At 38.6% G+C, this 22206-nt stretch overlaps 4 protein-coding genes across 4 annotated transcripts in view; 3 read left to right on the forward strand and 1 right to left on the reverse strand.

Annotated features, from left to right (window-relative positions):
* The first annotated feature begins 842 nt into the window (after positions 1 to 842).
* Positions 843 to 6978, forward strand: LOC133851097 (PWWP domain-containing protein 1-like). Its single transcript, XM_062287402.1, has 2 exons — positions 843 to 2323; positions 4011 to 6978. The coding sequence occupies exons 1-2, from the start codon at positions 1108 to 1110 to the stop codon at positions 6401 to 6403; spliced, it is 3609 nt and encodes a 1202-aa protein (XP_062143386.1). The 5' UTR covers positions 843 to 1107; the 3' UTR covers positions 6404 to 6978.
* Positions 6979 to 8782: 1804 nt separating this feature from the next.
* Positions 8783 to 10005, forward strand: LOC133851349 (protein SRC2). Its single transcript, XM_062287723.1, has one exon. It carries the CDS (start codon positions 8894 to 8896, stop codon positions 9800 to 9802), a length of 909 nt encoding a protein of 302 aa, XP_062143707.1. The 5' UTR covers positions 8783 to 8893; the 3' UTR covers positions 9803 to 10005.
* Positions 10006 to 11210: 1205 nt separating this feature from the next.
* On the forward strand, positions 11211 to 11666 carry LOC133852650 (protein SRC2). Its single transcript, XM_062289416.1, has one exon. The coding sequence runs from the start codon at positions 11211 to 11213 to the stop codon at positions 11664 to 11666; it is 456 nt and encodes a 151-aa protein (XP_062145400.1).
* A 2948-nt stretch (positions 11667 to 14614) lies between these two features.
* LOC133851029 (putative protease Do-like 14) overlaps positions 14615 to 22206 on the reverse strand; it is an 8100-nt gene continuing 508 nt past the window's right edge. Inside the window, exons 3-11 of the mRNA XM_062287319.1 lie at positions 21811 to 21915; positions 21501 to 21680; positions 21291 to 21418; positions 19890 to 20101; positions 18876 to 18957; positions 18501 to 18643; positions 16328 to 16448; positions 15324 to 15416; positions 14615 to 14868 (exon numbers count right to left, since the gene is read on the reverse strand). Coding sequence (XP_062143303.1) covers positions 14752 to 14868; positions 15324 to 15416; positions 16328 to 16448; positions 18501 to 18643; positions 18876 to 18957; positions 19890 to 20101; positions 21291 to 21418; positions 21501 to 21680; positions 21811 to 21915 — 1181 coding nt within the window. The 3' untranslated portion in view covers positions 14615 to 14751. The remainder of the gene's footprint in view (positions 14869 to 15323; positions 15417 to 16327; positions 16449 to 18500; positions 18644 to 18875; positions 18958 to 19889; positions 20102 to 21290; positions 21419 to 21500; positions 21681 to 21810; positions 21916 to 22206) is intronic.

The raw sequence follows: 22206 nt of genomic DNA on the forward strand, positions 1-22206 counted from the left end.
AACAACAAATCTTTGAACTCTTCTTTCTATGATTTCTTTGATATCCACCCCCCCCCCCCCCCCCCCCCCCCCTGCGGTGGCCGCCCCCACTAGTGTCTGTGGGTGTGATTTTATTTTTTTTTTTTAACATTTTAATTTGATGTGGTAAAAATGTTGATAATCGGATGAAAAATGTACGGAATGAGCTATTTCAAATCCGCCAATAATTAGACCATCAAAGTTAAATTTAAAAAAATTGAGAAAAAATTTCACGAGTTTTCACTTTCAATTCAATTATTGTTGGGAATATACTCACGGGTGAAACAAATCTTTGAACTCTTCATTGTATGATTTCTATGACATCCACCCCCACCGATGGCTGCCCCCATTAGTGTCTGGGGGTGGGATTTATTTTATTTAATATTTTAATTTGACGTGGTAAAAATGTTGATAATTGGACAGAAAATATACCAAATGAGTTATTTCAAATCAGCCACTAATTTAGGCTGTCAAAGTTAAATTTAAAAAAAATTAAGAAAATGATCACAACAGGCGTGTTTACTCAGAGTAATTCATATGCGTCACAATTTTTTGTAATAAGTTTTTTAAAGGAAATAGAGTAATTAATATTTTAATTTTTTATAATGTTTGAAAATAGAGTTTGGCCCAATTATTTTTTTCTTACAAAAAGAAAAAAAAGAAAAAAAAAAATGTGACGTGAACCTGCAAATTGCATTTCTCATCCGGATACATATATATATTCTACAGAAACTCTCTTCCTTACAACGTGTCAGCATATCAGAGTGCCATGTTGACCTCCCTACCACTATTGCTGTATGCCATAAAACCCGAACCCAAAAGAGAGGCAGGAGGCCCATAACCTTCTCGGAACCCATGAAACACAATCCCACAGTTTCTCAGTATCCAAACATATCCCTCTCTAGGGTTTTACTTTTAAAATTCTTAAATTCCTAAAATTCCCTAAAAATCTCAGTTTCTCTTATTTTCTTGGACAAAATCGCTACTTGGCCGCGTCGCTGATTCCGTTCAAAGGAATGCTTTCTCATTCGAGCCCGCAAGCGCTGCTTTCGATAGGGTTTCGGAGATTTCGTTATTAGCCCTGCTCCAATGATATCAGTGATGAACACCGATTGTGAGTACAATAGGAATTCGGATTCAATCGGGGAGTCAGGAGCGAAAGCTAGAGTTCTGGAAGGCGGTGTCGATGGCTCTAACGGAGACAGAGAGAAAGGTTTTGATTTAGGCGTTTCTGATGAGGTTAGGGTGTCTTCGATGGCGCTTGATTCCAGGGCTCACGGGGGCGAAGTTGATGCTAGGGTTTCTGAGAGTGGGAGATCTGAGGAAGTTGGGGTTAGAGTTTACGAGGAGGCTAGGGTTAGGGTTTTTGAGGAGATTGATGCTGGTGGTGGAAGAGTAGGCAAGGGAATGGAATCTAGGGTTTTTGAGTTTGAGGATGAGAGCAACAGTAGCGCGGATCGGTCCCATGAAAATGACGGAAACGAGGATCACGCCGATCGATTTGATGCTCAAGATGATAGATTTTATGCTCAGAATGAAAAAGAAGAGCACGTGGAGAAGGGTAAGGTTTTGGAGTACAATACTTTATTATCGGAGTTTGATGATTTTGTGGCAAGTGAGAATAATGTTGGTCTAGGAATGTCGAGGGCATTGAGTTTTGGGTTTGAAGTGGGTGACATGGTGTGGGGGAAGGTGAAGTCTCACCCGTGGTGGCCGGGGCATATATTTAACGAGGCTTTTGCGTCTTCCTCTGTGCGGCGCACTAGGAGGGAGGGTTATGTGTTGGTGGCCTTCTTTGGTGATAGTAGTTATGGGTGGTTCGACCCAGCTGAGCTTATAGCATTTGATCTCAATTACGCTGAGAAATCACGGCAAATAAATTCGAGGAATTTTGTGAGGGCTGTGGAAGAGGCGGTTGATGAGATGAGTCGGAGGCGTGGTCTTGGTTTGGCTTGTAAATGTAGGAATCCATATAATCTTCGGGTCACGAATGTTCAAGGGTATTTTGTGGTGGATGTTCCGGATTATGAGCCTGGAGGGCTTTATTCTGCAAATCAGATAAAAAAGGAGAGAGATAGTTTTAAGCCACAGGAATTTCTTGCTTTTGTGAAGCAGTTAGCATTGGTGCCAAGAGGAGGTGACGAAAAATGCATTAATTTTCTCAAGAATAAGGCTACAGTGTTTGCTTATCGGAAGGCAGTTTTTGAGGAGTTTGACGAGACCTATGCTCAGGCGTTTGGGGTGCAGCCAGGGCGCCCATCTCGTGAACCAGTTGATTTAGATCAGCCATTTAAAGTTCCTCGAGGTATAGATTACATGCTTCTCCTCATCCTTGGTTATTTTTTTTATGCTTTGTTGCACCAACATTACGCTCTCTTATGTTGAGATCTGTTTCATTAAACTCAACCAGTTTGATATTAAGCATTATAAAAGCAAGTTCAACATTGCTATCACCGATTATTGCAGTTTCAATTCCCTTGTTCCTCTTAGTATCTCCCAGTATGCGTTGTTCATTGGATGAGGGTAATTATTTTGAATATTTTAACTGTTGATGATGATCTTAAACATGATGTCACTTGATTTCCCCAACAACATCCTTCCGCTCCAAAAAGGTAGAATTTAAGATTCACTAGAAGTCAAAAGCCACCATTGCCCTACACAACAACCAAACCATTCAAGAAGAGTATTCTAACAAAAACATTGGAACAGTCAAATCAACCCAGCTCCCAACCCATCCCAAACTTGTTCTTTTGCACCGGTATGTGCCGTATCATGGTGGAGGCAGGTCATGTAACACAGTGGAGGTGGATACCTACCCTAAGGCTGGTATGGTGGTGGTGGGTACCCATATCCTCTTCTCAGCGATTGAGGGGCATATCCTCCAAGAGAAGGAGAATATGGTTCCCTCTCAATACAAGCTCATCCTTGGTCTTTGGCAGCACCATTACACCATCCACTTTCTCAGTGAACTTGACGGAAGAATTAAGCATACCTTTGGGCCTGGTAATTGACAAAATACATGGATTTGCTTAAGAAGTTCTTTGATGAGCATGTTAATGTTGGCAATGTCAACATAAAGTTTGAAGCTATGGGTCATTGTTTTGTTGCGCTGTGGACCCACAGATGGGGATTTTCAAGGGGAAGTTCCATGAGGGGTTGGTGCCACTGTCTTGGTACATGTTGGTTTATGTTTACTTCTCCCCTTCTATCAAATATTCCTTGATTAATTTATAACCGAACAAGGATGCTTGGTTCCTTTTGTAATAGTAGGACGGTTTGGATTTAACCAGCCTGTCTGTGGGGAGTCTTTTTGTAAATAATTAATTAGAAAGCTTTCACTTGTTTTATTAAGAATTTCTTGGTTTATTTTCGGTGCCTTGATGTGGTATTCTATTGGATTATTTAATATTGTTGGTAACATATTTTTTTGTTCTGTTTGCCACTGTAATATTAGTGTTGCTGTAGGTGCATATATGCTCCCATTTCATAGAAATGTATGATGAATAGTTGAGATCAGTTTAACCCTGACTTAATTTATTTACTTGAAAAAAGGAAACTTATGTTAGATAGTGAGTATCAGAGGTTTTAGTACTATTGATATATCACTCCCAACTTATTTTGTTTTCACCCTATATATCTCATCAAACGATTAGACCGCCAATTTTGATATATGGTCCATATTTTTTAATTAACCAAGCATTCATTTTCAGTTGATTTGGTGTCTGTTTATAACATTATGCATAACGAGAAAGAAACTGAATTTCGTCATTAGTGTAGTTGTGATAAATTTGGCTTTGCTTGGTATGTTAATTTGACTAGTCAGAATTGTAGTTTTATGGTATCCTCGTGTTTCTAGAGATCTTCCCCTCTGTGATTTGTATTCATTTATGCACAAGCGATGTTAGGCACATCTTTTTCTGTCTTGCATATTATCGACTTCAAATGAGTGCTCTCCACTTTCTGTTTTCTGATTGGTTTGTTGCCCTCTCCAGCTCCTTTAAGTGGTCCACTGGTGATCGCGGAAGCTCTTGGTGGTGGGAAGGGCGCTGCAAAACCTATGAAAATCAAGGACCATTCAAAGAAAGACAGATACCTTTTCAAGAGAAGAGAAGAACCCATTAACTCAACGACTCATCAAGCAAGTCCAGGGCAGGCAAGTTCCTCTGCCCCATCAGTTTACATGGACGGATCTGTAACAACAGCGGCTGGGGATTATGTCATGCAAAAGAGGGTTGCAGCTGGCCCTGTAAAGCAGATTCTGACAAAATCCGAAGAAGTTGTATATATCAGCAAGGATGGTGCAACCTCGGGTCTAGATGGATCTGGAAAAATAGTTGTATCCATAGATCAGGCTGCGGCATACAACAGTACCCACGGCCACCAAGATATTTCTGTAGATACAAAGCCCCCTCTGGAGAGGTTGGGGCCAGGTGATTATGTGGGTCCCACAAGCACAGGCTTGGCTGGTTTGTCGGGGCAGGGGGCATTCCCACGTATAATAGATTGTGCATCACAATCCGTGCAGCAGGAAGGTGAGGCAAAAACTTGGAGATCATACGAAGATTTCCAACAACCTGAGCAGAGTTTTCCAATTGGCCATGGATCAGATCTAGTTAAGGACGGTCGTGGTGCGGCAGATCCTTCACCAATTGATGCAATGCGCTCAAGTGGCTTGAGCACTGACAGTGGAGTTAAGAAGGCAAAAATTCTGAAAAGAACTACAGGGGACTTGAGCTCTGAGAACTCTGTTATGAGGGAGAAAAAGAAGAAGAAAAAGAGGAAAGAGTTTGGTACAGAGATGAGCTCTGATCATCATCCCAAGAAACGTTTGGCTACTGGAAAAGTAGGGACACCAGTGGGGAAATTAGTGGGAAAATCCACCCAGATTGGTTTAGCACCGAGAGAAGATTTTCAGGTAGAATACCAGAAGAAAAATGTTGGTGCGAGTAATTCCTCATCCAATTCTGTTGGAACACTTCCACCCGTTGGCACGGGAAATAGTGACATTGAACTCCCACAACTATTGAGTGATTTGCAGGCCCTTGCTCTTGATCCTTTTTATGGTGTGGAAAGAAACAGGCCTGCAACCGTACGGCAGTTCTTTTTGCGATTCCGATCCCTCGTTTATCAGAAAAGCTTGGTTCTGTCTCCACCAACGGAGACTGAATATGTTGACGGTCGTCTCACAAAATCTTCATCCAGTTTTGGGGCTTTTGAAAATGCTCCTGATGAGCATGTCAGAGATCTTCCATACTTAAAGCCAGTAAAATCCATTGTCAGACCTGATGATCCAACAAAAGCCGGGCGGAAACGTGGCCGCTCTGATCGTCAAGAAGAAATTGCAGCAAAGAAGTTAAAGAAGATTAGTGCTATAAAAACATTGGCTGCTGAAAAGAAGGCTGGTCAGAAAACTTCTGAAGGCTTCCGAGGAGAGGGAAGAGAATCAGTGGTGCCGACCCCGCAGAAGTCTTCCAGACCAGATCCTGTGAAGAAAGTGGAACCCCCGGCAAAGACAGTCAACCCCACCATGCTGGTGATGAAGTTCCCTCCCTATACATCGCTTCCATCTCTCGCAGAGTTGAAAGCAAGGTTTGCTCGTTTTGGACCAATAGATCAGTCAGGACTCCGTGTCTTTTGGAAGTCCTCAACGTGCCGTGTTGTGTTCCTGCACAAGCACGATGCAGAAGCAGCATATAAATTTGCCGTCAGTAACAATTCTTTATTTGGGAACGTGAACGTGAGGTGCCACATTCGGGAAATGGGAGGTACACCTGAAGGTTCTGAATCGGGCAAGAGCCGAGGAGATGACAACCCCAATGAGACCCCACAGGTGAAGGATACTGCGGCTGTACAAAGACCAGCATCAGGGCTTGCTCATCCGAAGCCGGTAGTCCAGCTGAAATCCTGTTTGAAGAAGTCATCAGGGGAAGAGGCAGGCCAGGTAACTGGCGTCGGTAGTAGTAAAGGTACCCCGCGTGTAAAATTCATGTTGGGTGGGGAAGAAAGTAGTAGGGGAGAGCAATTGATGGTTGGTAATAGAAACAACTTCAACAACAATGCTACTATTGCTGGTGGTGGTGCACCTCCTTCTGTTGCAATGGAATTTAATAGTAAGAACTTTCAAAAGGTTATTCTTCCTCCATCTCCATCTCCATCGCTTATTCTTCCTCTTCCTCCCCAATTTGCAAAATCCCCACATAATAATTTGCATCATCCAGAAACAGCACCACCCAGAAATAGTCACAATCTTGTAAACACTCCCACTGCGCCTAGTCCGACCACAGTTGATATTTCACAGCAGTTTTTAAGCCTTTTGACAAGGTGCAATGACGTTGTCACCAATGTGACGGGCTTGTTGGGCTATGTGCCTTACCATCCTCTTTGATGAAAATGGTACACAATATATATATCCCATCATCAAAAATTGGATAAATATGATTAGCAGCAGCATATGACACATGCCCGCCAATTTCATGTTGAAAGGTGCATTATTGCTCCGCCACGGGAGTACAGCAATTATTGCTTCAAGTACACACGGGGGGTCCACCTGTTGGATGTTCAAGAGCTTTTTTTTAAGCTGTTCCGCGGGGGAGGAGGCCAATTGGAGCATAGTTTGGGCTTAAAGACGACGTTGTAATTTAGAAATTAGATGCTCCAAAATGTACTGTTATTGATAGTGGCATCTTGTTTATCTGCTTTGTGATTTCTTTTTTTTTTTTCTTTTTAAATTTATTGTTGACATATGCGGCGAGGGGGCAGCCTCTTATCCTGCTCGCGGCGGCATATCTATTTTTTAGCTTTTTATTTAAACTGGGAAGTGGTGGTAATTTGCTCAGACATTTTGCATGCCCGGCTTCGCCGGCGTAAGTTGTAACCCTTCCTTGCAGAGAGTTACTCAGTAGCCTGGGGTTCCTGCCTTCCGTAAGTTTATATTTATACGGCCGTGAAATTATAGTGGTTGGTTAATGTATTGATGGACGGGTATTGTGAGATTATTCGACTCCCAACTGAAATAGCACCAAAAATTGTTGCGTAATTGGTAGAAGGTCAACGATACTACCAATCTCTATCAATCAGATTCAACTAGTAGTGAATGCTGGCGTATATATCCATATGATTAAACTCTCTAATAACAATCGCTGAATCTGAGCACTTGTCAACCTTTCTGGGTCAATACTCAATGGCCTAGACTAGACCTTTCTTTTTATTACTTTTTCCTCTCTCCAACCGCCAATCCATAAAGAATGGAGACTGGAGAGAGAGAGAGAGAGAGAGAGACCACGCTGAAAGAGACTCCAGCAGATTCCATTGGCGCGCAATAAATTAAGAATAACATTCATTATGATAATAACGGAACGTGATTCCCATTTCCCTAATCCCACTATGTAAGGTTGGCATGAAAATGAAAGGACACAGATTTTTTTGCCACACCATCAATCCACCAAAAGCGGCGAGTAGGAAACAGGGGGTGTTTCTTCATTTCCACGACTGCTCCCAAAACGGTACTTGATAACACGCCCACACACGCTCACTTTAAAGGCGCGTCAGATCGATCAGGAAGCTCACTTCATTCCTTTCTATTAAAGATAAATCGTTATTTACGTGTAAAAAACGCGTATCCTATTTCACTCAAATAAAAGGCCGCATTAAAGAAAGCTTACCTCACATATGACATATTAACCCCTATTGTGATTATTGTACATCTATGATCTAACACGTTTTGTGATTTTTTCTTTTTTTTTAAAAAAAAAAAAAAAAAAAAAAGAATAAAGAAACAGAAACAGAAAAGAAAAAGAAAGAGAAAGAGAAAGAAGAAGAAGAAAGAATATAAAGGCTATGGCCCTATCACCTATGGGTGTACAAGTACGATGGCCAATGGTTGCAAAAAGATCATAACCCTTAAAGGCGGCTTGACTCACACGCTAAAATTAAAAATTAAAAAAAAAAATCCTACCCCACTTAAGGTAAACAAAAATTAATCGTATAGATTTATTTATTTTTTTTTTTTTTTTTAAGAATGCTAAAGCATCTTTTAGTGTTCTCCTGGAATGATATAGATATAATTTTTTTAATTAAAAAATTACATTTATGCCATTCAAAAGAACATAAATATAATTTTTTAATTACATCTATGTCATTCCAGGATAACACTATAAGAACATCAGGAGATGCTCTAGCATTTCTCTTTTTTTTTGGTGAGTGCTTTATTTAGTTAAATTAATTTATTCTTAGTGTCCATTTGAATTTGGGATTTAAAAATTGCTATTGAAAATTATGTGATTTAAAAATGTGATTTTAAAAAATTTAATTTGACTTTTAAAATCGTAAATTAACCTTTAAAATTGTGCGTTTTCAATAAAAAACACATTTGTCTGCAATTTAAAAAAACAGATTTTATGTATTTTCAAATTATAATTTTTAAAAAATACAATTTCAAACAATTTATTTTTTACTATTAGATTAAAATTGCATTTTTTAGGTACAAAATCGCAACCTAATCAATACATTAACCATATATTTTCCGCTAAATATCTTTCAAAAAAAAGATAAAAAGATTACGCGTTATTCAGTTCTTCGATATTATTCTAGAAAAACCACACGTTGCTTAAAAAAAAAAATAGAAAAACCACAAGGAAAGTAATCAATTTTTTATTTTTCACGTCACCAACTCCATTATATGCTCCACCTTTGTCGGTTCTCATCCACCAATCGACCTTCTCATCTCTTTCCTCACAACAACCTTCCTATATATTACCAATTCCACCCAAGCCTAGCAACCAATTTCCGTTCCTGAATTCTAAATCCCTCTTTCAACAAAATCTTGGTATATTCAATCATTCTTCAATCTTTCTTTGATCATCATCTTCTTTGAAAGATGGAGTGTAGGCCTTTGGATATCGTGATCAAGTCCGGCAAGGACTTGAAGGACGTGAATCTTTTCTCCAAGATGGACGTCTACGCCGTCGTCAAAATCGACGGTGACCACAACCTCAAATCCTCCAAACAGAAGACACCCACAGACAAAGACTGCGGCCCGAACCCCAAATGGAACTTCCCCATGAAATTCACCATCGATAACGCCGCCGCCCAGCAGAACCGCCTCGCCCTCGTCATCAAGATCAAGTCGGAACGAAACTTTGGAGACAAAGACGTCGGCGAAGTCCACGCGTCCATCAAGGAGCTGTTGGACGGTTTCGGCGACGCGAAGGAAACGAAACACGTGAGTTATAGCGTCAGGACCCCATCTGGGAAGCCGAAAGGCATGCTGGAGTTCTCGTACAAATTCGGGGAAAAGTTCACCTCGACTGAGCATAAAAACAAACAGGCGGCGGGCAAGGAGCAGCAACCGATTATGGCTTATCCAGTGGGGCACGCGGCGGGACCTAGTGGCGCATATCCGCCGCCAGGAGCATACCCACCTCCTGCTTATGCGCATGCGCCGCCGCCTGGTGGGTACCCACCTCCTGCACAGCCACATGGTGGGTACCCACCTGCTGTGCCGGCATACGGTGGATACCCTCCTGGTGGGTACGGTGGGTACCCACCGCAGTATCCTCCGCCGGGTGGGTATCCACCTCAGGCGGGATACGGATACGGTGGGTACGGGGCGCCGGTGATGCAACCACAGAAGCCACCAAAGAAGAGCGGCGGGGTTGGAGGGATGGCTATGGGGCTTGGAGCGGGATTGCTGGGTGGGTTGTTAGTCGGAGATATGATCTCGGATGCGTCGGATATGGGAGGATATGATGGTGGGTTTGATGATGGTGGTGGTTTTGATTTCTAGATCTTGTTTATTTAATTTTTTTGGAGCTTAAATTTCGTTTTAGATGGATTGCTGGCCCCTAAATGGAATTATGAGGGTTTGATATCATGCTAACTAAATAAATTGATGGATTTTCCACATTTGTTTTGGGTTTGGATCGATGTAAATCTCTTTTGTGGATAATTTTAGTTATTTTCATCCTAATTATTTGGGATGTTCTCAAATTATGCGTTGGCCGTTGGTTTTCACTCTGCTAATAATTAACAATCTTCATCTATGAAAGAAATACTAGAATATGTCGGTTTGATGCTTGCTGCAACGTGATTTGTAGTCTGAGAGTTACATCTCTTTGGAAATAAAATAATAATGAAGGTTTTCGCCATGGGCAAGTGCCCTTCAGGCTTCAAGTTCAAGGTTAACCAGCACGGCCAACACCCAGCCTTGTACACACTGTTGCCCATGCCACGCGCGGACCTTATAGAACCTCCTACCAACGGGGCACGTGGGTGGGATCCATTTGAGTAGGACTCGTTTCATCCCGTTTACAACTCCCTACCAACAGCAACAAGGCTGTCTTGTCTCATATCTGTTGTAATATTACAAGGAGACAGATGGGTCGTGGTATTGTATTAGAGTAACAAATGGTGGGATCGATTTCTATATATGAAATAAGAATAAAAATAAAAATAAAAATAACCTTATCCAGCCCTATATAAAGGTGTATTCTAGCTAAGAAAATAACTATTAAAGCATACGCCACTCTCCCTGTATCATTCTAGTGTTAATTAATATGTAAACCCATATTACCATTCCCTTCCTTAATATATTTTGTTTAGGAAAATTATTTTCGCCCCTCTAACTATCATTCTATTTACAATATCCTTCCTTAATGTTTCATTTTTTGCAATGTCATCCCAATCTACCATTGGGATTTGGGGTTGCATGTAATGTTCTAATAAAGCAAAAAAAAAAAAAAAAAAAATCATTTTTTTCTGATTTTATTTTTCACTTTTTTCGTTTTCTTCCTGAATTTTTGCCCTTTTTTTTGTGTTTTTTTTTTCTCCTGAATTTTAGCCTTTTTTTATTTTTATTTTATATATAGAAATAATTACTATCATATTAATTAACATTGCAACTCGTACGGGACTACGAGGAAAATTGAAAAAATTAAAACAATAGAAAGACATTACAAATATAACAGTGAATATTAATTAGTGGTGGTAATTAATAAAGTTTTAATACGTAAAACCATATAATTTTACAAATAAATAGTATCATAATTCGATGTTGACTCCACCAAGGAAGAGATAGTGTTATACTATGGTTCAAACTCCGTACATATAGATTTATATGTACATGATCTTCGCAACCATTTTGTTCCCAAACCAAAAACAAACAAATCTTTCCTTCCCCGGCGCTCTCGATCTCTATGGATTATCGTCCTTTTGAGATCAATTTGACATGTTTGGAAGGCCTGGAAATCGTGCATTGTTTGTTCAAAGTGCATGCATACGCTGTGGTCTCCATCGTAGGCGATTCGAGTTCAAGGCAACAAACTCCGGTGGGAAAATATTTTGGTGACAAACCCACGTGGAATTTTCCGATGAGGTTTTGCTTGGAAGAATCAAAGTTGCGCCAAAACCAATTGGTTCTGATGGTCCAACTCCGATACAGTCGAATCTTTGGAGGGGATAAAACCATTGCTGAAGTTCATATTCCTTTTAAGAAGCTTCTTGACAACTGCGGTGATAATATATGGGACACTCAGTTTGGTGTCCATCAGGTCATCATGACGCCGTCCATCAAGCCACCTAGAGGGTATTTGTATTTCTCGTATAAGTTTGGCGAGAAGATCGTTAATTGGGATGGCAGTGAAGGATTTTGACGGCATATATACGTTATGGCTTCTCCGGCACAGTTGGTGATGCAGGCAAGAGGACGTGCTGGGGAAGGACACAACAATGTCAACGTGTGAGGCAGCATTTTGTTATTTATTAGGAGTCTATCTTTTCTAATTATCATAACTCTACATTTTCTTTTTCTTTTCTTTTTTGGATAACCCCGACTAGATTCTCAGGTCACCGTGCAAAACTCGCCTTGGCCTCCATACGGGTCAGGTAAATCTCGAGCTTTCGCCATTTGATATTTTAGTCTTTTATCTTGTTTTCTCTTTTAGTGTTTCAGTAGGTATTAGATATGGAGTAATGATAAGCAGGAGCATTTTGCCCGGCTCCTAATAAAAAGGATATTTTTTTAATCAAAAACAATTTTTAATATCACATCAAAAATTGTTTTTATTAAAAAAATTAATTTTTTATTAAAAAAGTCGGGCAGGAGCCGGACAAAATGCTCATGCCTATCATTACTTTTAGATATGAAGCATTATTAGGATAATCTTTTATAAATTGATGTGAACCTTTTTAATTCAGAATGGTTAATGATAATTCATGTTGCTAGTTTCAAACTGAGGTGTAGTGAGACTCTAGTCCTATTAGGTTTTATTTTTTATTTTTTATTTTTTTTATTTTTTGTAAGCTTATTTTATTTGATTTCATTGCCGCGACCATATGGTATCCCATCTACATTCTACACCATACTTGGGATATTTTGGAGCCTAGTACAACGAGGGGTTTATTTTCTAATTATTTGATAAAAATACATTTTACCCCTCCTAAAAAAGGAAACGGATCCTCTCCATTTCATTTGAAATGGAGAGGAACCGATCAGTGAAAAATAGGGATAAAATTGTCATTTCAATTTTTTTAAATAATTTTACCCATACTTTTTTCACTGACCGGCTCCTCTCCATTTGAAATGGAGAGGATCCGTTTGACTTTTCTACTTACACCACTAAACATCAAAAAGCGACACTCGACTTCCTCAAACCATCACTATGTTGGCAACTGTGTCAAAATGTATGAAAAATTAGTGATGACTTATTTGATGTTTTTCAACCACCCTTATTTGTTCATTTTGGGGTGGCCGACCTCCCATCCTTCCTTTTATTTTGGGAGTGACCAAACCCTTTGGCCTGTAGGGTTGGTTTGGCAACCCTCACTTTTGCATTTCAGGGTGGCCAAATCAAAGTTGCACCAGCATACTAGGAAACATAATATTATGCACAGGCTCACGTGGGTTGCACCAAAATGGAATTTTCTTGCAAACAACCACCTGTCCATGGCTTTTCTTCAACCATGGACCAAGGCTATGAATTGTCTAACGGGAGAAGAAGGGAAACTTATGGCTTGAAAAATAAGGATGCGATCCAACTGCTCTGATATCAAACTCACATTAACCACGCATCATACAACTTGGCACAATCGCTGGGTCCTAGAAATCCTAGAAACAGAGATATGCAGCAGAACCGTTGGCTAAACCTCAACTTAGCTTTGACTAATCACCATCTCTCAAGTATTTTTCAACTATTAATGCACCAGCTTGAAGAGTGAGAGAAAGTTGAGAAACTAGAGAAGCTTGTCATTTTGACCAAGTGTCCTGTTTCTCACCTACCTATCACATTCTACACTGCCCGAGAGAAATTGTGATTGTCAAATGGCATTTTTTTCCTGCTCTTTCTGAAAGGAGGATTAGTTCAAGCCTCGAGGCGAACACAAGATCGTCAAAGGGAGAAACAGAAGGAAGAGGAGACTACACGTCCACTTTATACTATTTTCATAACGTTTTCCAAACTATGTAAAGGTCTCTGGAGAGCTAATGCCTTGACCAAGACTCTACTGGAAGTCCGTCATCTTTCCCACTATATATACACGACCCAACACTTCCCAAAAGGGTCCAACCACTGTTAACTTAAGATTATATGCTAATCATTGCTGCAATGCCACTCGATCATCTCCTTTCACCCTTAATCACTCTCTCATTTTTCCATTTTATATGAATTAAACTTCATTTGGTAAATTGTAACCTTTTAAACTAAAAAATTTGGAAACTCAAGCATCACCCAAACCACGGATAAATAAAATCTGTGTTTTGTTAAAGGATTTTCAAACTTAAAAAATTGTTTCTAAAAATCTCGTTTCTCTAATTAAATCTCAACTTTTTTCCATCTCTATTTACCTAGTTTATGATGTGAACCAATTGACCAAAACACAGGAAAATGATAGATTGGCTCGCCTGATGTCCCAAAAAACACAATAATCTGTATTTCACATAACAATAATCAACATACTTATTATTTCATCGTTTGCTTCCTTAAATAAACAAATAGGCTAGCAATACTAAAGTAGGAGCATAATTCAATTCTAGATAGAATTGCACTACTTCTATCATTCAACTAGCTAGAATCAAACTGCTCTTCCAAGAGCTTTAATTGAAACTAATCACTACTCGTATTCTCTTGATAAAAGAGATAAGACTCTTATTTAAGTACAACTCCTATTTAGACTAAATAGCTATTTAAATAAAGATGTAATCCTTCCGGATTAGGATTACATCAGTTTATATTTTTGTTTTGTGTGTTCCTGGATATGTCATTTTCAAACAAAGACCTCTTTCTGTTTTCTTGGGCTGTGGATTTGCCAAATTAAGATCTCTTGCACTTAAGGATCCAAATTATTAGCAATTCGGGCAACAATAGAGAATATCAAGACTCCAAATACACGTGTCCCCGGTGTGTCCGTGTGTGTCTGTATGTGTGTTGAGTGATGCAGAATACCTTAAATATTGGTCAGTGGTGCTAAGTGCCAACATGGCTGGAAGAGAAGAAGAGAAAGAACTTGTTAGAAGTATACTTCACAGTAATATCAAAAATGTTTTTCCTTTCCACTATTGTCTTTCACCAACTGCTAGATTTTCATTGAATGGATCACATAAGAATGGACGAAAAGCTAAAAACCTATAGTATAATTATTGAAACTCACCAGCTGCTGTACATTTGTTTTCTTCGCAATAAAATAAGAATACAAAAAAATATAACCAAGAAATATGTTTCGGAAAGCAGAGTAGCTATCTTTTCACATATCTGGATTGGATTCCTCTGGAATTACCGTTAACGTCGCTAAACTATCATTAGCTCTTTTCACAAGTACCTTCAAGGGTACTCCAACTCTGTCCCCCATTATTTCAATAATCTGCCACAAATTTGCCAATCATATAGACCATCAGAGACACAATCAAGTAAATAGTAAGCAACAAACTATGTCAATAAACTCAATCAATGAAAAGCCCAAGTTTTCTGGACTAAACTCTATTTGATTGGAGGTTTTTTCATTCGAGATCAATCAAGTTATATTTTCTTTTCATATCCTTTACTTCACATCTTACAGTATTAAACTTTGACAACTAAACTGATTCAAATCTATACATGGTTTGATCACTATAATGTGGATTAATCGCTAAAAAGATTATGCATAAATATCTACAAGTTAAGGATTATGGCTCCATTAATCATGAACTGTTAAAATTCTAGCCATAAGATATTTTAGCGTCTTCATTGCAAACTGCATATTTAAAACTATTGAGATCCACTGAGAAGATGGTGAAAAAGACAATGATGATGTGATGACGATGAAGAGGTGTCAAATACCTCCTTGATGCTTTCAACAGGCTTCCCATCAAATTCAATCACAATATCACCTGGACAGAATCCAGCACGATCAGCAGGAGATCCAGGAGTTACCTAGTCAAAAAATGGGAAAACCATCATAAATGAGCAACGTGCCTTTCTTTTTTTTCTTTACAATGTAATATCATCAAAACCAAGCATACCGCAAATTATATTTCACAGCAAAATAATTCACGCATATTCCTTCCAGTCAATGCACAAATCAAAATATCAAATGTCATCTAGGAGGCAGGAGATAATGGAATGCCCAAATAGATATAAAAGCAACTCAGATGTCAAGGCACACTATTACAGATTTAACTATATCAAATGGAAAACAGAAAAAAAATCAGACAGGTTTAATGGGAAACAACTCACTCCACCAGCCAAACCCTAGCCTACATTTGACTGACATGAAGTAAATTCCCACAGACGAATCTCATCATGCAAACAAAGAGGGCAGAGCATACTGCCTTCACCAGTAAGGCCCCTACAATTTATAGCAAGTTTTGGTAAAAAAGAAGCAAAATGAATTAAGAATATTTGATCATGCAAAATGAAGACTAGTCAATACACATTCTACTAGACAAAGTTCATGTTCCTGTTATATAAGACGATTCATATTGGAAAACTGAAAAAAAAAAAAAAAAAAAAAAAAAAAAAAAAAAAAGGGAAGCAGCTGTTAATAAGACGTGTTCAAATGTCGATTGTCCTTTCTCAGTCAAATGAAATGAAATGAACTTGAGAGAATTGTAATCCCTACATGTTGCCAGCACAAATCAGTTGGGATAAGAATCTGAATAGTCTGCAAATTTCTAATGAAATTTATAAGACATGCATCACTGGAAAAGAAAAAATTATTGTGATCCTGACAAGAGAAATATATTGCTGCCAAGTTGCTCAAGAAAAAATAAAAAATACGCTGCCAAGTTCACTATAGTACATGCAATAAGAAAAATGAGGCAAGAAACAATTAGAATACATACCATAGGCACAAGAATGCCCTTATTGACATTTGGGAACGTGGCATCTCTTTCTTTAAGTTGAGCGATTATCATCTCATTAAGATCAACCATTTTCAATCCAAGCCAAGGTCGAACAACCCTTCTACATAAGATAACAATCTATTACACTCTTGATAAAGATGATGCTATCAAACAAATGAATCTTAAGTAGATATTTCATCGATACCTCTTGCAATAGAAAATTAAGCACAAGTTAACATCCTATTGGCAGGGGAGTTATTTATCCATTCCATTGGGAGCTACAGGTATTTACTGAGTATTTAAATGCACAACTTAATCCAAATATTTTTTTTATGATTCATAAATTTACGCACACAAGGTGCAATGAATCCCAACCTTGCCACACCACCCCACATTAATAGGGGGTAGAGGTAAGGCAATATCTTAACACAAAATGGGCAATGAGGATTTGACATAAATGTGGACATTATTTCATCAAACAAACTTCAACATATTTCATTAACCAAACTTTGACACACACACACACACATACATGTCTATGACAGATATAATAAGGGTTAATTACATTTTTCCCCTTCAAACTGACAATCATTTACAAGTTATCCCCATGAACTACCACCTGTCACACTCAGCTGTATTGAACTACCATTTCGTTACAAAAATACCCCGCCATTAGGAAATTTTGTTAAATCAGATAGAATATGCATTTTAAGTTGTAAAAGGACGGAAATACCCTCAAATACAAAAATACAAAAACTAGGAAAAGGGGGGGGGGGGGGGGGGGGGGGGGGTTGGTCGGCAAACCACCCGAATCAAATCGGGTGGCTTTTTTTCTTTTTTCTATTATGTTGATACCTTTTTTTAGCCTTTTTAAAAAAATATATATATATTCATGTAAATTTAGTTTTAAACTTAGGGTTTTTATGTTTTATTAAAAGATTTTGACTAACAAAAGGAGGGGGCTTTGTAACTCACTTGCCTTGTTTGAAGTGTTAGAGAGAGAGAGAGAGAACCTTAGTTTTCAAATCTGATTCGCCGGGGGAGGAAGGCCCTTGCCTCCCTCCTCCTAGTGGTGGTTTCCTCCTAGCCCTTTTGGGCTATGAAGTGGTTTTGGTCCCTCCATGGTGTGTATCAGTGGAGGTTAGGTCTCACCCAACCATTAGGACTGTGGTATTTTGTTCCCCCCGGTAGATCCAATGGTGGTTGATCCTCCCCTAGCCCTCTCGGGGCCATGGTGTTTTGTGTTTTACATTTTTCTTTGGTTTTCTTTCTTCTATTTCAAGCAGGAAAGACTCAACTCAAGATGTCCAGTTGGGGGAGAGGATATGTTTTGTGTCATCGGTGGTGGGTGTTTTGGCCGGACTTTCATCTTCCTTACTTTTTTGAAGCCAGATCTTCGTATCTCCGCTGACTTCTAATAGACATGTGCCCTTCAGCCGCATTCCCCGTCAGTCTCCGCTTCAGCCGCCAGTAGCGCTGGTCGTATCGGTCACCGGAGCTTGGCGCATGGTCATCACACGCTAGGGAACTTTTGCTCCTTAGGCCTCGAGTGATGCCCACACCCCACTATTTCAAGCCATGTACGGTGGTGACCGAGGACTACGATGACGATCGGCTTTTTGGGTGTCACCGGTGGGGCGTGTGGTCCATCCAGCGATGACAGCCTCTCCGTTTTTCTGTAGCCGGCTCGGGTTGGGTGTTTTTTCTGTCTGCTGTGTTTGTGTATTCTCTTTGTTTCTCCGGTACAGTCTGTCTTTGTACTGCCCAAATGTTTACTAGAATATTTGTTGGCTTATTTGCTAAATCGGCCATCTTATTTTAGTGTGAGCGTTATTGTAAAGAGAGGCTCATATCTATTTTTTGTAAGATTTGTGTTTCTGCTTTGGCAACTATTTTTTAAGTTAGATCCTTCTGGCTTAGAGTGTAGGGGAGTCTTGTTCCTCTATTCTCAAGATGTAAGCCTTCGGACTTTTCCAGAATTAATGATAGCACATGCTATTTGTTCAAAAAAAAAAAAAGTAGACCAAGTGTGACAAGTGGGTTCATGGGGGCAACTTCAAATTGGATCATAATAGAAACATTCCAGGTGAACACTATAAAAACTAAATTTCTAATGAAGTATTTGATCCAACAGTTCAAATTAGTAATCACATGCAAAAATATAAGAACATACCCACTTTTCTTGAAGTGCTCAATAATTTTACAAACCGAATCAATTGGTACAGAGAAACCCAATCCATCAGCATCAAGCACTTTCATAATATTAACGCCAATTACTTCTCCATCAACATTGACAAGGGGCCCTCCAGAATTTCCCTACACCAGAAAAATAGAAAGAAACAGTATCAAGTCTATATCCAAGAGGGCTGAAACTATAAACACACATGACAACCATTTCCATAATCGACTCAACTTTAAACCCTCTAAGACACACACATATGCGCATCAAACTAAGGAGACTAGAAAAAATTGAAATAATATGACTTAATGATAAGTGATTCCCTGGTCCAAACATGAATGCCACATACACACAGAGAGGAAAAGTTACCGCATTTATTGCACAATCCGTTTGTAAATACTCTCTCCGTACTCCGCCAAGGCCCAAGTCACTGCTTTTACGGTCAACGCAACTACATCAAGAAGGTGAAAATGATATGAGGGAAGGTAATAAAATAACAAATTTTAGTCTTCCTTAATATAAAGCCCCAAGATGATGAGCTCTATCATATACTACCATGATTAAGTAAATAATATATGAGGCAACTGAGTGTTGACTATACATACTACAGCAATTTGTTGAAGAAATTTCAGCTAGATTTTCTCTTTTTAAACCACATAATCCAGACATATATACATACATACATATATATAGGTATAAGTACACGTTTTTTATAAGTAATGGGAATTCATTAAAAGAGCAAAGGGGCACAACCCTAGTACGCAAGAAGTATACCAAGATAACCCCTAAAGTGTAGAAAAAGAAGAACAAAACTCCTAAAACTCAAAAAAAAAAACTAGCAACATGCAAACTATTCCATGCTACTCTCCTAGTATGAAGGGATTGAAACATTATCTTCTTCAACTCTTAACATCACAGTCTCACGATTTTCAAAGCTCTTTGCGTTCCGCTCTCTCCAAATACACCACATTAAACACTAAGGAGCCAACCTCCACATATTCAAAGCAGTTCAGTGTCCCAATTGTCCCCTACAACTCACCAATAACTCGCTCACCCTACAAGACATGACCCATACAACACCAAACAACTAAAAAAGCGCACTCCACAATTATGTTGCCACCTCACAATGAAGAAAGTGATCAATAGACTCAACTTTTCTTAAACATACAGCACTAATTCACCTCAATAACATTCATTTTTCGTAAATTATCCAAAGTTAATATTTTCTCTAAAGCCACTGTCCATACAAAGAATACCAATCTCAAGAGAGCCTCAACTTTAGATATAAGTACACGTATAAAAGAGAAGGTGATCATTCTCTGTTATGCAAATAATGCATAAACGAGAACAAAATTTTTGATTGCTATAATCTATTTTGAATACCTCACAATACCAGCTGTGATGGTATTCTGAAGGGAAAGTGGACAACCCAAGGCAATAACCCAGTCCCCAGGACGAAGCTTACTTGAAGAGCCAAATTTTGCTATTGGAAGTGGCGTTTTAGAATGAATCTTTACAATTGCAATATCAGAATGCAAATCAGCATTCACCACTATACCCTCGAATGTCCGACCATCTTGCAAAGTCACATCAACCTGCAACAATTTTCCATAGATCAAGATCATATATGGATGATAAGAACTACTAAAACATAAATGTAAAACCATTTAATGATGCCTTAAAGTGTCTTAAAAAAAAAAAGAACAAAGCAAACAAACAAATGAATGAGAACCCCATCACTTAGAGCCATAAAAATGATTGAAAAGAGGCTGCAGATGATTCCTAATAATACAATAATCATAAGGACTAATCGTATTCAAGTAAAGAATCTTTGGGCAAATAAATCAAAATATAAAAAAAAAATAGGAACCCCTCCTCTGTCGAGTAAACCTCAAACCCGTGCAAAGCACCCCCTCTACATAGATCAGATAATACTCAAGCTTTGCCACCGGGCTGACCCCAAAGAATTGTTTGCACCCAAGGGGATTCAAACCTTAGACCTGATGGAAATGCCACCAAGACTAAGACTCTTACCACTTGAGCCAACCCCTTAGGGTTTAATATAAAGACAACTCAATACCTACATTCCAAAAGAAATTGATAAAGCAAAAGCATGCATGATAGCATGTCTCCTCTCATAACTCCAAAGCTTAATTTTTTTCTTACTTGAACTAAATAAATTATGCACACACACACACACATGCACGCACGCACTCACGGACACACAAAACTCCCATAGAAAATGAATTCATTTTCCAATAGATTTGAAGGCAATAAATCCAAAACAAATTGATACACCAATTCCACTGTCTTGTTTGCTTGCAAGGATTTATCTAGAAGATGACTTAGTCCCACCGGTGGTAGCACCTAAGCCGAGGCCTATAATGTCTTTATTGTTATGTAACACATTCAACAATATATGCCATGTGGTATAACATACTCATTACACATGAATTTAGTTTTATAACATTTTAAAATGTTTTCTATATTAAAAATAATAAATAATAATAACAATCAAGGTATGCAATCTCCACACATCCACATTTCCATCAGATTCCAACTCTACTATTTGTATAACTGAATGCTGGATTGAAACTACTAGAGAAAATCATTATTATAATTAAATATTTTTTTGATAAGTAACAAAATATATCATTAAAAGCGTACGGCACCCCAAGGTACACAGGAAGTATAAAAGAGAAAACACCTAGCTTTGGATTAATTATTATTATAATAATCAAATATTGAGGGAGATAACACATATAAAACCTCAAAACCACTGACCTTCCCTTTGGATGAACCCCCAATGCCTTGAAAATCAACCACAACATGAGCACATGTTAAAATTGTACCATCCTCATCAATTATAGTTCCTGACCCTATACTCTTTCCAGTAGTAATCCCATAGAAACCTACCAAAACATAAAGGTATTTTAGGTTCTACTTCTAAATAAAATAAATTACAGAACATATAAAATAACTCAAAATATATACCCTGAGGAACCGATAGGTTAACAACAGCAGAACCAACCCTAGCAGCCGCATTTGCAATAGCATCTCTGCCCAAGCAGTTACAACATGGCTTGGGGTCATCTCCAACTGCCGGAGAGGCTTCATTCTTTATGTCCGATGATGGAACGGAACCAACTCTAGAAGAAAATAATGGAAGCACTCCTACAATTTCAAGCTCAAATTGATCCCAAAAACACATGTATATGTACGTATATATATTTAAACGAAACAATCTATTGCCAAAAAAAAAGTGGGGGCTACCAATTAAAAAAGAATTGGATAAAGAACGAACCAAATTGCCAGTGATTCAATGAAAGAAACCAAGGACGAGGAAATGTGTCTCGTGTAATTTTCCATTCCCGCAAAGGCACAGGAACTTTCACTGCTAATGTTGCTCCTAACATTCAGCATGACAAAAGCATGAGATTCTTATAAAGAACTTAATGGAATTGACTAATGTTTGGTTGCTAGGAAAATATAAGAAAAAATTATTATAAATTAAAACTGAGAGTCTCAGTGTTTATTCAATTTTTTTTTTTTTGGAAATGTGTTTAATCACTGTTTGGCACCCAAGAAAGAATCTTTCCCCCCACCTAGACTCTTGATTCAAATTTTTGTGTCTTGCCGTCACTGCGTTGGTTTTCTGAAAAGAGTATAGAACGCAATTCCCATTCTCTGATATTTAGAA

The sequence above is a fragment of the Alnus glutinosa genome, chromosome 12, assembly GCF_958979055.1.
Source record: "Alnus glutinosa chromosome 12, dhAlnGlut1.1, whole genome shotgun sequence".
NCBI lineage: Eukaryota > Viridiplantae > Streptophyta > Magnoliopsida > Fagales > Betulaceae > Alnus > Alnus glutinosa.

What these genes read in the sequence shown, in the direction of transcription:
- LOC133851097 (XM_062287402.1), top strand. Translation starts at nt 1,108, where the DNA reads ATGATATCAGTGATGAACACCGATTGTGAGTACAATAGGAATTCGGAT. An exon ending in GCCATTTAAAGTTCCTCGAG is followed by an intron (nt 2,324 to 4,010) that starts GTATAGATTACA and finishes TGCCCTCTCCAG; the next exon opens with CTCCTTTAAGTGGTCCACTG.
- LOC133851349 (XM_062287723.1), top strand. Translation starts at nt 8,894, where the DNA reads ATGGAGTGTAGGCCTTTGGATATCGTGATCAAGTCCGGCAAGGACTTG.
- LOC133852650 (XM_062289416.1), top strand. Translation starts at nt 11,211, where the DNA reads ATGGATTATCGTCCTTTTGAGATCAATTTGACATGTTTGGAAGGCCTG.